This window comes from Chlamydomonas reinhardtii, chromosome 1 (assembly GCF_000002595.2).
Source record: "Chlamydomonas reinhardtii strain CC-503 cw92 mt+ chromosome 1, whole genome shotgun sequence".
Lineage (NCBI taxonomy): Eukaryota > Viridiplantae > Chlorophyta > Chlorophyceae > Chlamydomonadales > Chlamydomonadaceae > Chlamydomonas > Chlamydomonas reinhardtii.
This window is the reverse complement of record NC_057004.1, coordinates 851,698-871,184: the sequence shown is the minus strand read 5'-3', so window position 1 is coordinate 871,184 and position 19,487 is coordinate 851,698. Positions and strand designations below refer to the sequence as shown.

Genomic DNA, 19,487 nt, shown 5'->3' with positions numbered 1-19,487 from the left:
GAACTCTCGAGGACAACAAAACAGGGGTGCACCCTGGGAACAGGGTTGCCTAGTTCGCAGTACGCGTACTATGTACTACGTACTGTACTACGTACTGTACGCTGCCCTCGTCGGCTAGTACGTTGGAAAATACGTTGTGCTGGGGAAACCAGCGGGGTGGGCCGTGGCTGCGCCGTGGCGGGGCGAGGGGCGCGAGGGGTGCTGGAAAGGATGTCCAGGGATGTCCGTCGAAGTTCGCGAACCATGGCTGCTCTCCGCACTGCAGCTGTGTTTTCTTTGAACAGTATGAGTATAATAAGTTGAAGGAAATTCCGCTAGAAGACTATGGCCGCGCAAATCCAATGCACACCGATTCGGACATGGTGCGGGCACGCGTGCCGTGTTTGCGTCGGCTCCCCCCCGGATTCCCTGGCCCAGCGTATTATGCACCGTATTTTAACGTACTGTACTAGAAATCCTAGTACGCTGTATTAATACGCGTATTATGGAGAGAGGGCCGCGTACTAGGCAACCCTGCCTGGGAATGACATGCGGCGGCAGCATCCAGCCATCCGCAACCTGCCGCACTACCGTACAGCTCAGCCTGACTCCTGCGCGTGGGGCTCGCATCCCGCCGCGTGGCCGAACCTGGCCAGGTAAGTCACACACATCAAACGCAAATATCACAAGCCTCCCATCCAGTCCAACACTGCCGCGTCAGTGATCCCACGCACTTGACAGTTGGCATCCTATTCACCGCTTTCCACCACGCCTCCCCACCCCTCGATTCCGTTCCCTCCGGAAATGCCACAATGACACCAGAAAACCGCGACACATCACCAGCACCGCCACAGCATCACACCACACCACACCAACCCACGCCACCACAGCACCACGCCACCACCACGCCACGCCCCAGTGCCACTGCCGCTACCGCGCCGATCGCGGGCGGCCGTACATGACGGAGGAGGCCAGGATCTCCTTCTCCTTGGCCACCTTGTCGTGCGCCAGCTTGTCAGCCTTGGCGCGGCGCTTGCTGGCGTCCTCCATCAGGCGCTCGAAGAAGCCTTCGATGCGGCTGGACTGCAGCACGCGCTTGGGCGGCGCCAGGGCAGTGTAGGCCTGGCGCAGCTTGCGCTCGCGCTCCTCCAGGTCCTTCTGGGTGAACTCGATGAATTTCTGGAGGATGGGGATGCAAGGAGGAGCAGGGTGCAGGCAGGTGATGAGAAGGCGTGCTGCGGGCGGGGCCTTGGGTGTGGTGTAGCACGCCTGTGCGACCGTTCCTAACCTGCCCACCTTTCGTCTTTAGCAAGGCTCATCCACCTGCTTGCACCATCCCAGCGCCCCACCCAACTAGCCCCTACCTAACCCACTCAAGCCAACCCAGCACCGGCGCCCACCCAACACCTCCACTCCATTACCACCTCCACCCACCTGCGTGCGGATGGCCCGGTACACCGCGAGCCGCTTGCCGCGCTCGCTCAGCCCGCCGCCCTCGGCCGACCCCGCACTGCTGCCGCGCAGGCGCCTGAGGTCGTCCAGCCGCGACTTGCCCAGCAGCTGCACCGTGAAGTCAACGAAGTCCATCTGGCCGGGCGCGTCGGGCTGAGGTGCAGAAGGGGCAGGAGGGCGCGCAGAGGATCGAAGACTTCAACTGATTGCAGAGATGCACTTCCAATCCTTGGTGATGTTGCATGCAGGTACACATACAACCGCCATACACGTGTTCCGCAATCAGGCACTGCGGGCAACACAGGCAGCATTCCCAGCAACCGCCAGCAGCCCCACCTGGCCCGAGGCGTCGTTGTCCACACCGCGCTGGTGTCGGTCCATCTCGCGGCTCATCATGCTGCCAAGCCCGTCCGCCGCCCAGCGCGGCTCGTTGCGCCAGTCCACGTCGCACACAAAGCCCGCCGCGCGCTCCTCGGGCCGCTCGCGCACGCGGTCCCACCAGGCGTCGTAGCGGATGCGGTACTCAATGGCACGGCTACAGGATCGCAGGAGGGAGGGTTTCGCAGATAGGTCAAGTCGCGCGGGTGAGCAGCGAGTCCAAACAAAGGTTATCGATAGAGTGTTCCCTGACCACACACGCCCCGGCCCCGCCACTACCGGTACTGCCTCACGTGCCGCCCTACGCCTCCCTTGCTGCCCCCCGCCACACACTCACTCCAGTAGCCTGTCCAACAGGTCCTCCGTCACCGCCTCCTCGCTGGGGCCGCCGTCGTGCCCTCGCCAGCCCAGCAGCGCGAAGAAGCCCACCGCCTGCGTCAGGTCCTCCTTGTCCTTGGCGCCAGGTAGGTACTGAGCGCCCAGCGTCTGGTGCAGCCACTTGGTCTCCAATGCCTGCCGGAGTGGATGGACGATGGAAGAGGAGGAAAGAGGCAGAGGGTGCTCAGAAGGGGCACCGCGCGTTTGGCGCGCTTGACGAGACGGCTGGCAGCTCCCGCCTGCCGTAAGGCCACCGCCCGCCTACCTCCAGCAGTCACGCGTTGCTTGCTGGCAGGGTTCGGCGACATGACATACGGCGCATCACAATACACACGGCCACCTACGCCCAGCCTCGCCCCAGCCTGCCCCACCTTCATCTTGCCGTTCTTCTGCTTGAGGTCGCTCTTGTATCGCTCCATGAACGCCAGCGAGCGCAGCGCCTGCGCCATGGCCGCCACCTTGCCCGGCCCCTTGGCGGCGCGGATGGGCCCGGCGCGGCAGCCCGCCTCGCGCCAGGACTCGCCCGTGGACAGCTTGTCCACCGCCTCGTCGATAAGCTCCTCGGTGCCGGCCGGGTCGTCGCGGTCCAAGGCCACGTGGCAGCGGCTCTGCAGCCCCTCCGCCACCACCTGCCAGTCCGCCTCCGCCTGCGCCGGCGAGCCCGCCCCCGCGCCCTCGCTGTAGTAGCGCCGCTCCAGCTCCTTGCGGTTGGTCTGGCGCTTGCGCAGGTCGTTGTTCAGCCGGTCCAGGAAGTTGTTGGCGCCGCCGGAGCCCTCGCCGTACTCGCCGCCGCCCATGATCTTCTTGCTCTCCTTGCTGATGCGCGGCTGGAAGGTCATGTCCACGGTCTCGGGGTCGCCGGGGCGCGCGAAGCGCTCCGACGCCCAGTTGTTGTGGCGCGTGCCGGGCCCCACGTGACGCCAGGGGATGCGCGCGGAGGAGTCCACGGCGCCCGAGGTGCCGAAGGCGGTGCGGTTCTTGGCCTCGATGTCGGCCAGCAGGCCGCGCAGGTGCGCCACCTCGTCCGAGGACAGGTTGGCGGTGTGCTTGAGCTGCTCCGCCAGCGCGCGATGCTGCTCGGCGCGTGCCTGCGGGTCGGAGAGGAGGGCAGGCGGGGACGAGGGTCCTCTACGGTAAGAAACACGACGACGCCAGGGGCAGGGGCGGCCATGGTTGGGGTGGCGAAATCATGTGCACTCATTCCTCCGCATCCCTGCGGGCAGCCCCAAACGCCCCCGCCCTCGCTCACCTGCGCCCTGTCCAGCTCGAACAGCAGCCGCGCGCGCTGCTCATACACCGTCTGCTTGCCCTGCGCCGGGCCCAGGTACGGGTCAGGCGGGATGACCGACCGCGACGCAGACGCCGGCCGCCGCGGCCCGCCCGGCGGCGGTGGCGGCGCCGTCAGCGCACCCGCGCCGCCTGGTAGCGCCGAGGCCGGCCGGTGCCGAGGCGCCGAGCCGCCCCGTGCGCCGTACTCGTGCCGGCCGCCCTCACCGTCGTCGCCGCCGGCCTCCCGCGCCGCCGCGGCTTCCTCGTAGTTGCGCACCAGCTGCGCCGCCGCCTCTAGCACGGCCGCACGGTGGCCCATGGGCCCGATGCTCAGCTCGGACTTGAGCTGTGCGTCCTTGATGCGCAGCAGCATGCGGCCGTCCACACAGTGGTGCAGGAAGCGCCTGTGCGGTGTGGCGCGGAGTGATGCAGAATTAGTGCGGATGGGTGGGGGCCGGGTACCGTAGTGCATTTGTCAAGGCGGAGACAGGTACTACTGAGTAGTAACCTGGCTTGCACATCAGCGCAATGCAAGCTCGCCCGGCATGCAGCGCTCCACATCAACACCCCAATCAGCCTATGGACAAAGGCACATCTACCTTCCAACCAGTCCTACCGTCCAACCCATCCAGCCGCGCAGCCCTCCTGGTCCTGTCCTTACCTGCGGTACTGCCCCAGCCCGATAAAATCCACCCAGTTCGCCACATCCAATGCATCCCACGTGGCGGGGTGCTTGCGGATCAGCGCCTCCACCTGCGACCCCTGCCGGTCGCGCGGCGCCGCCGACGCCGGCCGCTGCCGCGAGAACACGTTGCGTCCGCCGCCGCTGCTGCCAGCCTCGTCGTAGTCGTCGACTGGCGGCGGCTGGCGGCGCCCGCTACCCGGCCGCGGCGCGCCTGGCGGCGGCACGCGGATCGCGCCCTCAAACGAGTCCGCGCCGCTGGCGCTGGCGGGCGCCGCCGGCTGTGACTCAGCGCGGGAGGAGGCCCGGGAGGAGCTTGGCCGCGGCTTGGCAGCGGGTGCGGCTGCTGGCGAGGAGGTCACGGACGCCGAGGGCGAGTCGGGCGCGTTGGCGGGCACACGCTTGAACACGGGCCCGCCGCTGCCGCCCTTCCTTGACGCCGCGGAGGCGGACATGGACGACACAGACGCATCCGGGACGTGGTCCTCCTGGAAGATGCTGCCGCTCTCGCCGGCGGCAGCAGAGGCGGCGGGCCGGCTGACGCGGCTGCTCTTGCGGCTGGTGGCCGCGTCGTCGAAATCATCGCTGTAGCCGCCGCCCGAGGCGGTGGGCGCGGCGGAGCGGCGGCTGCCGGAGGCGGACGGCGGCCGCTCACCGGCGCGCGAGCGCGGCCGCGGCGCGGCCACTGAGCTCTGGGAGGCGGATGCCACCAGCGACACGCGGCCGCTCATGGACATGGACACACGCTTGACGTCGCCGTCGGACAGCTCGGCGCCGTCGTCGTCGTCGGAGCCAGCGGCGGCGGCAGCTGCGGCGGCGGCGGCGGCGGGCGCAGCGACGACGCGGCGGGGCTTGGCGCTGGCGGCGTCGGAGCCCTCGCCGTCGGACCCCACCGGCTCGCTGTAGCCGCCGCCGATACTGCTGGTGGACTTGCCGGCGGCGGACGCCGGGGCGGGCGCGGCGGTGCGGTTGGAGCGCACGGACAGGCCCGACTCCGACGGTGCGCCGCGGCCGCTGGCGGCGGAGCTGCGCCGCTTGGCGGCGGCGGCGGCGGCGGCGGCGGCGCCGGAGCGGGCGCTGGCGGCGTCATCGCCGAGCTGGCTCTGCGACAGCGACACTGTTGCCGCCAGGTCAATGTCGCCGTCCAGATCAATACTACCGCTCTCCGCCGGCTTTGGCTTAGGCTTTGGCGCAGCAGCAGCCGGGGTCGGCTTGGCGCTGCTTGCCAGGGAGATGCCAGAGGAACGGCGCCTGGGCGGCGCCGCCGGTGCCGCGAACGATGATGCGGCGCCGTCGTCGTCGTCATCGCCCTCATCGTGGTCCACCGTGAAACCGCTGATGGAGCCGCTCACGCCGCTGTTGCGTGCGGGCCGGCTTGCTGCGACGCCCGCCGCGGCCGCCCCGCCTGCTTCGGAGGGCTTGCGGCTGCTTGCGGTCGAGGCCGCGCGCTTGGCTGCTGGGGCCTTCTCAGACAGGCCCGCGTCTGAGAAGGCAATGGAGGCGCTGGGGTCGTACTCATCGCCGGCGATGCTGGAGGCGGCGGCCGGTGCGGCGGGCGCCGAGGGGCCGCCCTTGGCGCTGCCGCTGGTGGAGGTGGCGCGCTGGGAGGGCGCCCGCGGCTTGACGCTGGCTGGCTTGTCTGACAGCCCCGCGTCGGAGAACGCAATGGACGCGTCGTCATCCGCCATGCTGAAGTTCTTTTCTGAGGCCAGCCCTCCACCACCACCACCGGCGGCACCGCCCGTTTGGGAGGGCTTGCGGCTGCCTCCCGCCCGCACGCTGCCGCTTACCGAGGGCGCGGCGCTGCGCGGCTTGCTGGCGGGGGGCTTGTCTGAGAGGCCCGCATCGGAAAAGGCTATGGACGCGTCGTCATCCGGCAGCCCGGACTCCGAGGGCGGAACGTAACGAGGGCGGCCGTTTGCCTCGGAGTAGGCGAAGGACTCGCCCGGCTCCTCCACCTGCGCAGAGGGTGCAGACAGGGTGCAGGCGAGTTGGTGTCGCGCGAAGTGCGTGGCAGTGGGCCGGTGCAGGCGGGCGCGTGCACGGGAAGCTGTCGCGTTTATGTGGTGTTCGCATGGTGTAGGATGCTGCTGTGCTTCTATTGTATATGTGCGTTTAGCGGCGAGGCTCTCCCAGGCCTGCAAAGGGACCAAGCCGCGCCCCATGTCCACACCACGCCGTCCCAGCCCACGTCGTTCACTTTTTCCATCGTATCTGATACGCACAAGGCAGGTTTTAGTAGCTCGAGACTGTCTGGCGCTGCCCAAACGCGAGTACCCCATTCGCACCTCCATATCAGCGCCTCTCGATCCTTAAGGGTGCCAATATACACCTGCTTCTGCCAGTTGTGGCGCTCAGGCAATGGCCTGAAAAAAGCTACTCAGCTGAACATGAAAGTCGAGCACACGCGAGTCGCTCTAACCCTGACGAGTATTACGGATAGTAGTTGAATTCGTTTCAGTGTTTTGTGAAGTGCTGGAAAAGCTGTGTAACTGCGGTTGCTGCTGGAGCGCGAACCTCGAAGGTTTGCCAGCATGCGCCGGTGTGCGGCTACTCATGGACGGCGCATTATGTTGCACTAGTAAAGAAATTGAATGCCCCAAATATGATCTTCTTACGGGGCTGCGGTCGAGGGAGGTGCGGTTGGTTGGGGCTTAGCACGGCGTGTTCCTCGGTCTTGCTGCCCCGCTTGGAGTGAGCAGCGCTCCCCTCACCAGGTGCACACCCCATGCAAAGAAACGGTCAAAGCATCAAACGGACTGTTACACACAGCCTCCGCTCCACACCCAGCTCCGACCACAGGCTACCACGACTCAACGAACGGAAGGGAACGGACCCCTTCGCATGCACCGTACACTGGGTCCGTTGGGTCCGTTTCGTCGTGCCCTAAACCGGGGAATCCAATCCCTGCTTCCCGCCGCATATTAGCGACGTCACTCCTGCCTTCATGCACTCGGCACGCCAACGCTCGCACCAACCCACTCACTGCGTCCTAGCGCAGCGCACAGCACGCACGGCAGCAGCCTGACCTCGATCCCCTCGCACCCAGAGGCCGCCCTCCCGCCTCCCCATGTCTCCGTCTCCGTCTCCGTCTCCGTCTCCGCCTCCGCCTCCGCCTCCGCCTGCGCCTGCTCCTGCTGCTGCCAGCATCTGCAACGCATCTCCTCCTTGCCTAGCGCTCGACCACGACCAACGCGACACGTGGCCCATGTTCCGCACCGGCAGCTCCCAACCCTCTGCTCCCTCCCACACATATGCAGTGTGTGCTGCCGTTGCCAGCGCACCGCACTGCTAGCACGCCACGCATTGAAGCGGCGTGCGCTTACATGTACTCGCGGGGGTCGCACACGAAGCCCTTGAGGGCGGAGGCGGCGGCGGTGTAGGGCGAGGCCAGGTAGATCTGGCCCTCCTTGTGGCCCATGCGGCCGGGGAAGTTGCGGTTGGTGGTGGACACGCACACCTGGCGGCCACATGCGGCGGAGGGCCAGCGGCAGCGGCGGCAGGGGGGTATGGTGAGTGAGAAGAGATTGGTTGCATGGACTAAGGACGCCGGGAGCCGGTTGAGGTCACAAGGCTTGGCACGCTGGCTGGCTGCCACTTGGGGCCACAGACGCGCCCCAGCCTGAGGCAGGCTGACACCCGGAAAACAACAGGACGATGGAAATCCCACAGCCCACTCCGCCCCTGCCTGCACACTGGGGGTGCTCACCTCGGGCTCGTTCATGCGCGCGAAGGTGTCGCGCGGCCCGCCCAGGCAGGCGGCGCAGGAGGGCGCGGCGGGGGTGATGCAGCCGCTCTCCTCGAAGATCTCGGCGGCGGTCTTGCCGTCGCAGCCGGGCACGGGCATGGTGTACACGTCCGCCCACACCTGTGTGCGGCCACCGCCATGCGTGAGCACAGGGAGCGCCGCCGTTAGGTCGTTCAATCATGGTGGGTGTGGGTTGGTGCTGGCGGCGTGCCAGGCATCGCCTGTCCTGCCCTGTACGTATCGTTGTGGCGCACGGCATCGACGGCAACGCCGCCTGCTTGCTTGAACGTATGGCCCTGCATCCTGCGCCTCCAATTCAGTGCGGTCCTGGTACGGTAGCCCCGCACTTGCCTGTCTGCCCTGGCGTGCCTGCCCCTGCCCTGTCCCTGCCCCTGCGTGCCTGCTTCCTCCGCCTGCGGCTTTGTGCCCCTCCCTCCTCTGCCCTGAGACCTGTCGCCTCTGCCTGTGCTCCGCTAGTTTAGCTTGGTTTGGTTTACTTTGGGCTGGTGTCTACAGCCCCCCCCCCCAAAAAAAGGCCTGCGCCTCACCTTCTGGGTGGCTGGCACCAGGTAGGTGGGCACCTTGACCTGGCGCTTGGCGCGGTAAAACAGCTTGGCGGCCGAGATGAAGTCCTCGGTCTTGCCGCCTGTGTGTGTTGAGGAGGAGAGGGGGAGCACACGCGGAAGAGGGGGTTGCAGGGGTTGCAGGGTGAGCGGTTGGCGGTTGGCGGGGAGGAAAGGGCGGAAGGGGACACTGGTCACAGGCTTACAGCCCTTTGCCTGACCGCCCGGTCGTGTTAATGACTGTCTGTGGCCAATGAGCCTGCTCCGTGGCACCGCCGCGCACTCCTCCCCATCCATCTGCCGGCCCACCCCCTGAAAAACAAAGATATGCGCAAACGGGGCTCACCCGTGCAGCTGCCGATGTACACGCGGTCGATCTTGACGTCGGAGCACTCGCGCGCGGTCTTGCGGTTGTCGGGCGAGTGGGGCGCGGCCACCAGCGGCTCCAGCTTGGACACGTCCCACTTGTAGTCAGCAATGTACTGCACGGCACACGGGGCGGGGGCGCGTGTGAGATGTTGGCAGGACGACTCGCCTCGCCTCCCACTTTCCAGCAACGCTTGCACAAGTACGTTTGTCTTGCCCGTCCTCTCCGCACTCCGCTCTGCCAACGCCCAACGCCCACCATGCCCACGGATGCCCCCACGGATGCCCCCGATGGAGGCCTTCTGGGCCCACGCACTCACGCCCTCCCGCACTCACGCTGGCGGCGCCGTCGCTGTACACGGGCTCGAAAGCCTCCTGCGTGCGCGCCTTGACGTAGTCGAAGGTGGTCTGGTCAGGCGCGATCACGCCGTTCTTGCCTGGGGGGGAGCAGACACAAACAGTAGGGGAGAGGGGTTTGCGTCAGTGAGGGAAGCAAAGTATACCCCAGGTACGTTGGAGGGGCACCGCAAAAGGCTCCTGCGCCTAGCCTGCTGGTCGCAAGCACCACGCGTGTTGTAATGCCAGGCCCCTTCCCCACCCCCCACCCGCCCGGTTTGAGTGTCTTCATTGTGAGTCTGCCCCCCTCCTCCTCTGCCCACCGCCTCCGCTGCCGCCCTCCCCTGCCGCCTTCCCCCGTGCCCAGTCCCCGCCCCCCCCCCCCCGCCCCTCTACCCCCGCCACCAATGCCTTACTTGCAACCCCCCCCCCCGCCGGGCCTACCCCGGGCCTCCCCTGCCCTTCCACCTTGCGCCGCCGACCCCCTCCCACCCCACCCCACCCCACCCTCCCCACCCGCCTCTCACCTCCCGCCTCCACCACCATGTTGCAGATGGTCATGCGCTCGTCCATGTTCATGCCCTCAATGGCGCTGCCGGCGAACTCCATGGCCTTGTAGGTGGCGCCCGCCACCGAGATCTCGCCAATGATCTGGGGTGGGGAGGAGGAGGTGAGAGGGAGCGTGAGAGTGTTGCTTAGTTGGTTGCTTTGCTGGTTCCTTCGTTGGCGCACGCATCCACAGTCCCCCCCAGGTTGCCCCCAAAAGACATAGAACCGCCCCCGGTGCTGTTCCCGTTGCTCTTACCCTGTTTGCACTGCCTTAACCTCGTTTACCCCCCCCCCCCACCCACACACACACACAGCACCCCACACAACACCACGAACCTGCAGGATGAGGTCCTTGGCCAGCAGGTACTCGGGCATCTCGCCGTCCATGATGAAGCGCATGGTCGGGGGAACCTGCGCGTGGGTGGGGGAGAGGCGGCTGTGAGGAGAGGAGAACGGGTGCGTCCCGTGAGGCATCGAAACACGCGTTGTTCAGCCCTGCAAGCTTTGCCGCCAACAGGCTGTCGAGAGCCGCCACCAACCCCCTCCGGCGACCACGTATGCAGCCGTCCCAGCCCCCGCCCCGTGCCCAAGCCCCCGCCCCGTTCCTCCTTCTACTTCATCCGGTGACTCCAGTCGCCCTCCCAAACGCTCCTACCCTGAAGCCGCCAGCACCCTTCCGACCTCGTGCCCCCACCTGCCCCGCCCCCCCCCCCGCGCTTGTTCGGGGTCGTACTTAGCTGGGATTGGAGTCAACTAACACCCCCCCTAATGAACGCCTAAACCCCTCTGCAATCCAGGCATTCCCCCTTCCCTTTCAACCTCTGTCCCCACGCCCTGGCTTCCCCCCTGGCTTTTAAGCAACACACCCCTCCACCCTCCTTCCCTCCACCCCCCCCTTCCCTCCACCCCCGCCCCCCCCCCACACACACACCCTCACCTTGATCAGCAGCTTGCCGGTGCCCAGGATGAAGCCGGCGTCGGTGTTGCCCACACCCGTGGCGAACTGGCCGAACGCGCCGGCGTTGCAGGTGTGGCTGTCAGTGCCGAACAGCACCTCGCCGGGCTTGCAGTGGCCCTCCTGCGCGGGTGCGGATGAGGGTGAGGGTGCGGTTGAGGGTGCGGGTGCGATTGAGGGTCCGGGTGTGGGCGCGGGAGCGGTGCAAGGGTTAGTGGCCGCACGGCAGGTGAGATGGCGTGGGGGTTGGGGTTGTTTCCACCATCCCGTGCGACAGCCATTGTATGGAGTGCTGCGGGGTGGATGGGGGTGCTGTGGCGGCGCCTGGCATGATGTGGAGCGGCTGGAGCTGAGATGTGGGGGAGGAGACCCTCGGCTCAGCCCGGGCTGTCCGCGCTGCTGGCTCCCTGCCGCTGTGTCCTCCGCTGCAGCTGTGTCTCCCTCCCCCCGTCCTCCGCCTCCCCGGCCCCGCCCATCCGCCGCTGGCAGCAGCCCAGCTGCAGCCGCCAACCGCAGCCCGCCGCAGCCCGCCCCCTGGCAGGGCCAGCGCCTGCACCAGCGCCTGCGTTTGCGCCTCCCTTGCGGCGGGGAGCCCGCGGCCGTCCCGGCAGCACTCGAAACACCCGGCAGCTCCCCGCGACACCGCGCGCGCCTGCTGGCTCCTGCCTGAATCCCTGCCGCTCTGGCAGCGGCGGCCGCTGTGCAGGTGCCAGCGGCCGCCTGCAGCCTGCCGCCCTTCCTTCCCTCCCTCCCTCCCTCCTGCACTTCCGCCATCACGAGGCTGAGCACGCCTCATGGCCCTGCCTCCGCCAAGCCTGCATCTCAAGACTCCGGGGGATCATGCACACGCGTGCGTCCGCTGCTGTACCCGTGAACAAGATGCCGCGTGTCAAGCCGCTAGCCGGCCACAGCCGCTCCGCCCGGCCCGAGTCCAGAGCACCCCCATTGGCCGCCCCTGTGCCTTGGCGGGCCGCGGCTGCTTCTGCCTGCAACACGACACCTCCCTGGCGCCAGCCCCAGCCCTGCCAGGGCCCGCCCGCCGCAGCGCCCAGGCGCAGAGCTGGGACGTCATGCAGACACCTGGGGCCATCCGCGCCGCATGGCCACCAGCGCTGTGACGGCGCCTTGAGACGCCAATGCTGCGCCTGCGCCTGCCGCTGCCGCTGCCGCTGTTACCGCTGTCAGGCCTGCTCAGCACCACAGCGGCCGGTGACAGAGCAGCGGACTCCCGGCACAGGGCACGACTCCACGGCTGTAGGGACCCCGCCGCCAGCGCCGCGGCATTGGTGCCGCCCCATCGCCCGTGCCGCCGACCCTTGGCGCTTGCTGCCCCTGCCTCGTGCCACGACCACGGCTCCGCCTACGGCCACGGCCACGGCCACGGCCACGGCCGCCCACGGATGCCTGCCGCTCCGTCCTCGCGCCACGTAGGTTCCGGAGCCTGCACCGCTGCTGGGATTAGCCGCTTGAGACCCCGCCAAAAGCCGGTGCCCCCATGCCGCTGTCCACAACTGCGCTGCCAGCGCCCACCCGTCACGCCGCCATGGCTGCTGCTCTGCTGTTGACTGCCACACCCAGGCGCCGCTGCACAGCTGTGTCGCCGCCAGAGCTTGCTAGCGTCAGAGCTCTCACCGCAGCGGTCGTCGCCTCCGCCGAAGCCTCTGGTGGCTTGGCAGATGCTGTCCCCTCCGCTCCTCCCAGTGACTGGCACGGCGTCCATGCAGCTCTCCTTATGACAGCAGCCCGGCGCTCCCATGAATACCGCTGCAGCGGTCCCGTCCTTCCCTTCCCTTGCCCCTCCATTGTCCACTAGACAGCCAGAAAGGTCAACTAAGCCCCTGGTGTTTGGAGGCCAGTACATCCCCTCGTTCCCCTTATCCCTGCCTCGGCCTGCACCTGCGCCAGCGCCACGTGGCACACGCCCTTGTAGTCCGGGTTGGCCTTGAAGTTGGAGCGGTCAGTGATGTCGTAAAAGTACTTGATGTTGTACTTGCCGGCCACCTCACTGCGCGCGCGTGTTTCAGTGGGCAGGGGCGGTCGCGGAATTGCTCATGGGGCGTGTGGGTGAGCGGTAGGGGAACGCGGGCTGCACCGCGGAAGAGGTGCCTAGGCTGGTTGCCTGCAATGCCCCAGGCCGCGGCTTCCAGGCCCCCCAGCCCTGGATTTTCCCAGCAGTTCTTGCCTCCCCCCATCCAGCGCCCCTCCCGTCCACTCCCTTGTCCCAGATGCCGCCCGGTTTGCTGCGCTCACCGCAGGATGTCCACGTTGCGGTTGGCGCGGGCGTCCGAGGTGAAGATGTAGTGGTCGGGGATGATGACCACACGCTCGTTGTCCCAGACCTTGGCGTTCGGGCCGAACTCCTTCTGGAAGATGCCGAAGGTGCCCGGGCCGCACACGTCGTGGGTCATCAGCTTATCGACCTTCGTCCAGATGTTGTCACCCGGCTTCACAGCGGAGTTGTCCGAGTGGTTCGCCAGGATCTTCTCGGTCATGGTCATCGCACGCTTAACCTGCGGGAGGATGGGGCGGGCGATGGGATTTTAGGGCGCTAGCCCGCGACAAGAACCGACCGCGACTTGCTGCACGCACACACGTCGCGACACAAAGGGTCCTATGCGTCGCTCAGCTGCGCGAGTCCATCCTGAAACAATGAAGTTTCAGATGAATTCCCGCGTCCACGGAGGCCAGGAAGCTGCACAACGTGGCCTGGGGGCATGCCCACGAAGTCCCCGGCCGCCGCACCCACCGAGCCGGTCGACGAGGGGGCACGCGCGGGCGTCGGGGGAGCAGAGATGGCCGAAACCTTGACGGAGCGGCGGGCAACACGGCCCGTCGCGCCTGCACAGAAGAAAACACAGACATCAGTGCTAAGCATCGATCACCGCCTTTCTACTTGCAGCTACAGTAAGTTAAAGATAAACACTCACAAGGCGCGTTCATGGTGGCCTGCAGAGACATTGTTGCTCAGCGGCGTAAAAGAAAAAGAAGGTTGGTGTGTGTGTTCGGTCACGTTGGGTTTGAGATGGCGCTGGGGCCCCTCAATAACAGCTAATGCTGCTGAAGTAAGAGGTAACCAAGTTAGGGGAAGTCTGCTAAACATCGGCCTGAGGCGCCCAGCGACCGGCGATGGGGGCAATGGCACCGTCGCCGAACACACAAGCTCCCCATCAAGACACTAGCTACACATGTGCGATCTATACTTGTAGTGGCTACCAACACCGACCCACAGTGCCGTCGACGACGCACGCTCACTTTGCCGCACACACATCTCCGACTTTGCTCGCCGCTCACATTGTCGGTAGGCTCCCGCACGTCATCACAGCTATACCCATGTTGTGTCACAACCGTCACCACTAAACCGGCCTGTACTGCTCGTTGCGGTGCTCGCACAGAATCCATCGCTGGAAGATGATGCTGGCCCAGAAGAACGGCGTTGTTTGCAAGCAGCAGGTGAGGTGTGTTGCACGGAGGGGCGCGATGGATGGCTTGGTGCAGATCGACAGGGACGCGAGGGGCCATCCGCTGGTACAGCGCAGACAGACCGCTGTGACAGCTGTGTGGCCGCCAGACCTCCGGCCCTGTGTTTCCACCCTCCGTCGCGGCTATGTCAATGCCGGTGACCACAGCGCGCCATCCGAATCACACCAAGCAACTCTGAAACATAGCACATCGTACCGGTCCCGCGCTACCGACAGGCCCGCCTGCTGTCCACGCCGGCTGTGAGCGCGCGTTCCGCCGCCCGCGCCTTTAAGCCGTGCGACTCTGCCTCCGCGGGCCCCGCTGCGGTCTGCGCTTCCCGCCCTGCCCACAGCGGTCGCCGCGGCCAGTCCATCCAGTAAGTGACTACGGGAGGCTTTGGTGTTGCCTTACTGAAAGTTACGCACGCCATGGGCAAACTGCTGTACGCTATGTGCCCAATTGAGACGTCAGCCTGACTTCACAGTTGCTGATGCGCATGCCGACGGCAGCAGCCCTGCATCGTACCCCATGCCTTCGTACCTTCATGCCGCAACTTTCGCAGGACCGAGGCCGTTGCTCGGCCTTCGGTGTACTTCTTCGGCTTTGGCGGTGGTGAGTTGCGACCGCAGCGGCACGTCGTTGGGCAGTAGCACGGCTCGCGCCTCACCCCGCGCTTAGTTGGATCGGCGAGAGCCTGCTGGGCTGCTGGCGGCCTTATGAAGTTGGGGGTCGATAATTTTGAGCACCGTAATGATCGGAGTCATGGATCACGGCGCGTCCGCAGCGCTGTCACCAGCACACCACGGCTAGCATGATCCGTGCGCGGGATAGCGCCGGATTGGCACTTTAGTTGCATTTAAGCTAACCGAAATAAACCGGCTTCCCGCGAAATGCAGATGACGAGGACTATGAGGAGAACTACACGGTCATGAAGGTGCAGGTGAGCTGTTGTACAATATAAATGACAGCTGCCTGCGTGACACTCGCCACCACCGGACCGGGTCTTAATCTGGACTGCTCCACAACCGTGTACCACAACCTCTTGCGCGGTGCTGCAGGTGGGCATGTTCGGCGACGTGAAGAAGTGGCAGAAGGACCTGGAGCGCCTGTCCGAGCAGTTCGACACGGAGGACGAGGAGGGGCTGCACTACATCCTGCAGGGTGAGGGCGAGAGGGGGTACGTGCCCGAGAGGTCCCAAGAGACCAGGAATCGTCGCCCAACCCAGAAATGCAGTGCGAGCTCCACGGGAGGGGGAGGGGGGATACCAGAACGAAGCCCAGGTTGTGCTGGGCGGCACCGCAAGCTGCTAGCCAAGGGGAGGGGCTGGGAGCCGGTGGATTATGTTGCATGTGAGTGGACACTTCGCAGCTTTCCTGTCAGCCGGGGCCCCTCCATAAGCTCACTCGGCCTCATCTCACCTGGCAGACACGGTGACCAAGCTGCTCCGCAACATGGAGTACATCTCGTACGCGGCCACGGCCGGCAAGGTGTACGACAACCTGGACGAGTGCGAGCAGAAGTTCAACCAGGTGGGGGGGGGCGCGAGCGCAGTAGCTTTGCCGGTGTGTGCGTGTATCCTGTGGGTGGGCAAATGGGTGGTGGGAGAAGGCGCGTGCGGATTATGATGCTTTGCTAGTGTGGCACGCCGCCATAAGTTCCTCACTGCCTTCTTATCTACTAGGTGTCCCTGGAGGAGCGCAGCAAGTTCAAAGAGGAGACGTTCTCCAACGTGGACGGCCGCCGCCGCACGCGGGCTCTGGATGTGTCTAGCAGCCCCGGTGAGCGGTGCGGAGGCGGCGAGCGGCAGGGAGCACAGCAGCAGGGCTTGCTCAGAGGCGAAGTCACGGGATGGCGTCGCGAGGGGACAAAGGAGGACCGGGTGCGGGGAACACACCACGCACCGCCACCATCCTGTGGACAGGTGTCGGGGTCTGGTCGGAATCGGGGTTACCTTTGCATGAACATGCTACCCCAGTACCCGGCCTCCAGCCGCCTACAACGCATACCCACCCACACACCCACACCCACACACGCACACACACCCACACACCCACACACCCACACACCCACATACCCACCCCCCCCCCCCCACACACACACACACACACAGACGTGGGCCTGGACACGTGGCTGTGCTGCACGCTGGTGGTGGCGGTGGAGGGCAAGTTCAAGCTGCCCAAGGTCAACTCCGCCGCCGACCTGAAGAAGGCGCTCACGCTGCTGGGCTCCGCCTCGCCCGACACACTGCTGGCCTTTGAGCTGCTGTGGACGCCGCAGGTGAGGGGCGGCCGGGGGCGAGAGAGGGGCTTAAGGGGCATGGCTGTACGGGAGGCACGCTCACATGGCGTGTGGCTGTTCTGGTTAACTTGGGCTGCTTTGCTGGGCTTGGGTGGTGGACTGGTGGAGGTCCCTTTGCTGCAGAGGCGCAGAGCCGTGCCTGCCCGACCTCCCCGCCGTCTCTGCCCCGGATATCCATCCGCTCGCCTGCTCGTCGTGCCTGCGCCCTCCCCGAATCTTCGGAACCGCCCACACCGCTCCAGGCCGAGGGTGACAGCTACAGCAAGGACGAGCTGCTGGGCGATTTCCCCACCCTGGCGCTGCTGTGATCGTCCTGTGACGAAGCTGGGCTGGGCGTTACAGCTGTACTTGGGCTGGCCCTCTCCTGCTTAAGCCTTTAGGTGTGCGCTGTTGTTTTGGTAGGGCTGAAAGCGGTTGTAGTTGTTGAGCGGGATGTAGCTGGGGTTGCCAGGTATCATTATGCGGCGATACGCAGGGCACTGTGGCGAACACTGTTGCTGTGCCAAGGTAGAGCAAAGTCCCTGTGCTGTAGTGTTGGGACACCAGATTTTGACGGGTTGCTGGAGCCTGAGAGTGAATTACAAGCTGCAGTTACGGGACAATTGGTCGTCTCTCAACGAGATGCCGATGCCACTTCTAGGAGCTAGGGTAGTCCGGGGCTAGGAAACATGGACGGCGCCTGAATGCATGCGCCGGCAGGTCCAGTAGCATTGACAGTGGCCGTCAGCCACCAAGTGCGAGTGTTAGACACTTGCACGGAGTCCAAGCACACAAAGCTCATGTTGCCTCACTACGAGGAACAGGCTCCCCAACCCCCCCCCCCCCACACACACACACACAAGTCGCATAGGTAACCATCACGGCGCTCTCTTGTCATGACCAGCGAAGTGGTCTTCCGGCGTGCATGTAGTGCATGCGCTGGAAGCCAGGCCAGGGTCGGCACTCCGTCTGCCTATGACATCATGTGCCAATTAGAGTCACGCAGTTCCGGCCTCAAGTGCCCACCTAGGTTACGAATCAGCACGTCACATTGCGCTATCCCCCACCTCGGTTACGAATCAGCATGTCACATGTGGTTGATTGTCATCTAAAGTCAAGGAGTCAATGTCAAGGTCCGTGCCGCCCAGCCGCATTTGCCAATGCAAATACGACATCGTAACGCTCTTTGCAGAGCGGGGGCGGCCATTCATACAGGTCACAAGAGGCCCAGCCCGACACGCAGCAAACCATGCATTTGCTAGGTCTTTTGTTGCGGGAGGCACACAGTGCGCCGGCGTGGCTTCAAGTCTGCACGAGGTGTGCTGCCCTCATGCATTCTGTTGTGCCCCTGGTCATCCACCTGCAGGCCGCTGCTGCCTGCTTGCCTATCCGACATATGCTGCCACCCCGATGTAGGTGGTTGCGCGGTGGGGGCTTACGCGCGCGGGGTGCGGCGGGAGCGGATCTTGGGGCTGGGGGGCTCCTCCTCCGATACCACCTCCGGCTCAACAACCTTGGGCGCAGCCGCGCGGGTGCTGCGGCGAGGAGTTGCCGCAGGAGTCTTGGCCTGCAATTCATGAGGACGGGTCACAGGTGGTTCGGAGGTCAGCCTCAAAGCCACAGCAGGGCCAACGGGTTTGGCGAGTCGGCACCACGCCGGGGAAGCGGCGGGCGGTGTGGCCAGCTCACCTCAGGCTCAGCCTGGGCAGTTTTCCGGGTGGTGCGAGGAGTTGCGCTGGACACGTAACCGGGAGTCGGAGTCACAGGCTTGCGAGCCCTGCGAAGAATGGAAGAATGGAGCAACGCGTTGGCATGTGCGCTTGCGGCGACATCAACAATTGTCGCCCGTGCATATTTCTTTACATAAGTAGACCGACCTTGTGGAGCGGCGAACGACATGGCCCTCGCCCTGTGCGCGGAGGTTATGGTCGCGGTCAACACTCGGCTGGGCGGGCGTCGGCTGAAACACAGTCGGTGCTCCCCAAAGCGCAAATATTACACGTTGTTTCTAGCAACTTACATCGGACAGGTATACGGTGCCAGCGGGCTCCGAGCTCTCCACCTGGTCCTTCAGCAGCGCCTCAACCTCCTTCGACTTGTGCTTGGGCTTTCCGCGCACACTGAGCACTAGTGCAAGCGTAATTAGCGTAAGCACCGTCAGAATGATGGGCACGACATAAACTTCAAGCGGCGAATCCATGGTGAAGAAGCAGGGGCTAGCAGAGGTAATATTAGGTGAATTCGTTACAGCGTCAGTGTGGTCATATATTATATCTGTGAGCGGGTCAGTGTGGCGGTCAGGACTATGGTTGCGCGGCGTTTGTTGGTCCTCCAAGCGCACGGTCAACGGCATGGGGTCAACGGGACGGATGGGCCTGCGCTGCGCCTGGGCAAATTCACAAGTAATGCATGTATGGCTGAATCATATCTAATATGCGTGTTTGCGCGCCAGCTCTTGAATCCGGGGGCCAAATTCACAAATTGAATACGCTCGGCGGGGCCACTTATAGCGTATCTCTCGAATTCACATAGATCAAAAGCTAACCAATGGCATTAGCCATTCCAAAGCCCGCCTTGTCCTGCTGCGTGAGGCGCAGTAAGGCTGTAGTCCGGGCAGTAGCACGCGAGGCCGGCATCCCCCGCCCAAGCAACCTTGATGTCCTCGCCTGGTCACGATCTCACCGGATACGGCTTACACTTTTCAATGGCTATGACTACGCAATGGCACTTCAGGAACCCCCTGAAACACGCTGGCGGGGGCAGTAGGCGGCCCCTGAAGATAAGCTGCCATGCAAAGTGTCCACCTCATGTCCCGGTGGGGCAGCACCTGGCAGCACTCACCGCAGCCGTACGCCAAACAGTAACACAGATCAGAGTGTTTAAGATAATTACCACAGGTCCCCGTATCACCCCGAGCCCATACCAGCGCCGAAGTTAGCAAGTCGTACACCCCGGCTCGTAGCCGTGCCCCCAGTTCCCGTGCATGCCGCCGGGTCCCATGCGGCAGTGTGATGTGCCTTGCCTGACACCGCCTGCGCAGCAGCACAACAGTCCAGGGCGAAAGAAGAGCGGTACACGGAACTGCTCAGAGCCAA

The 19,487-nt window shown here is 65.1% G+C and overlaps 4 protein-coding genes across 4 annotated transcripts; 1 reads left to right on the top strand and 3 right to left on the bottom strand.

Moving 5' to 3' along the window:
* Positions 1–294: 294 nt before the first annotated feature.
* CHLRE_01g004550v5 (uncharacterized protein) lies at positions 295–6,586 on the bottom strand. Its single transcript, XM_043058169.1, has 8 exons — positions 6,427–6,586; positions 4,118–6,096; positions 3,437–3,860; positions 2,559–3,275; positions 2,147–2,322; positions 1,768–1,966; positions 1,414–1,584; positions 295–1,158 (listed from the first exon to the last, which is right to left on the bottom strand). Exons 1-8 carry the CDS (start codon positions 6,430–6,432, stop codon positions 910–912), a joined length of 3,921 nt encoding a protein of 1,306 aa, XP_042928083.1. The 5' UTR covers positions 6,433–6,586; the 3' UTR covers positions 295–909.
* Positions 6,587–6,778: 192 nt separating this feature from the next.
* On the bottom strand, positions 6,779–13,716 carry CHLRE_01g004500v5 (uncharacterized protein). The gene is made up of 12 exons (XM_001702083.2): positions 13,583–13,716; positions 13,402–13,493; positions 12,906–13,165; positions 12,552–12,660; positions 10,638–10,778; positions 10,037–10,111; positions 9,679–9,802; positions 9,152–9,252; positions 8,796–8,931; positions 8,435–8,532; positions 7,848–8,006; positions 6,779–7,598 (listed from the first exon to the last, which is right to left on the bottom strand). Exons 1-12 carry the CDS (start codon positions 13,611–13,613, stop codon positions 7,461–7,463), a joined length of 1,464 nt encoding a protein of 487 aa, XP_001702135.1. The 5' UTR covers positions 13,614–13,716; the 3' UTR covers positions 6,779–7,460.
* Positions 13,717–13,854: 138 nt separating this feature from the next.
* Positions 13,855–17,242, top strand: CHLRE_01g004450v5 (uncharacterized protein). Its single transcript, XM_001702060.2, has 10 exons — positions 13,855–13,953; positions 14,048–14,105; positions 14,351–14,490; positions 14,677–14,726; positions 15,011–15,054; positions 15,173–15,275; positions 15,541–15,644; positions 15,797–15,893; positions 16,226–16,392; positions 16,656–17,242. Exons 2-10 carry the CDS (start codon positions 14,064–14,066, stop codon positions 16,719–16,721), a joined length of 813 nt encoding a protein of 270 aa, XP_001702112.2. The 5' UTR covers positions 13,855–13,953; positions 14,048–14,063; the 3' UTR covers positions 16,722–17,242.
* Positions 17,243–17,244: 2 nt separating this feature from the next.
* Positions 17,245–18,896, bottom strand: CHLRE_01g004400v5 (uncharacterized protein). The gene is made up of 4 exons (XM_001702084.2): positions 18,413–18,896; positions 18,270–18,301; positions 18,082–18,169; positions 17,245–17,959 (listed from the first exon to the last, which is right to left on the bottom strand). Exons 1-4 carry the CDS (start codon positions 18,590–18,592, stop codon positions 17,828–17,830), a joined length of 432 nt encoding a protein of 143 aa, XP_001702136.1. The 5' UTR covers positions 18,593–18,896; the 3' UTR covers positions 17,245–17,827.
* Between the last annotated feature and the right edge of the window lie 591 nt (positions 18,897–19,487).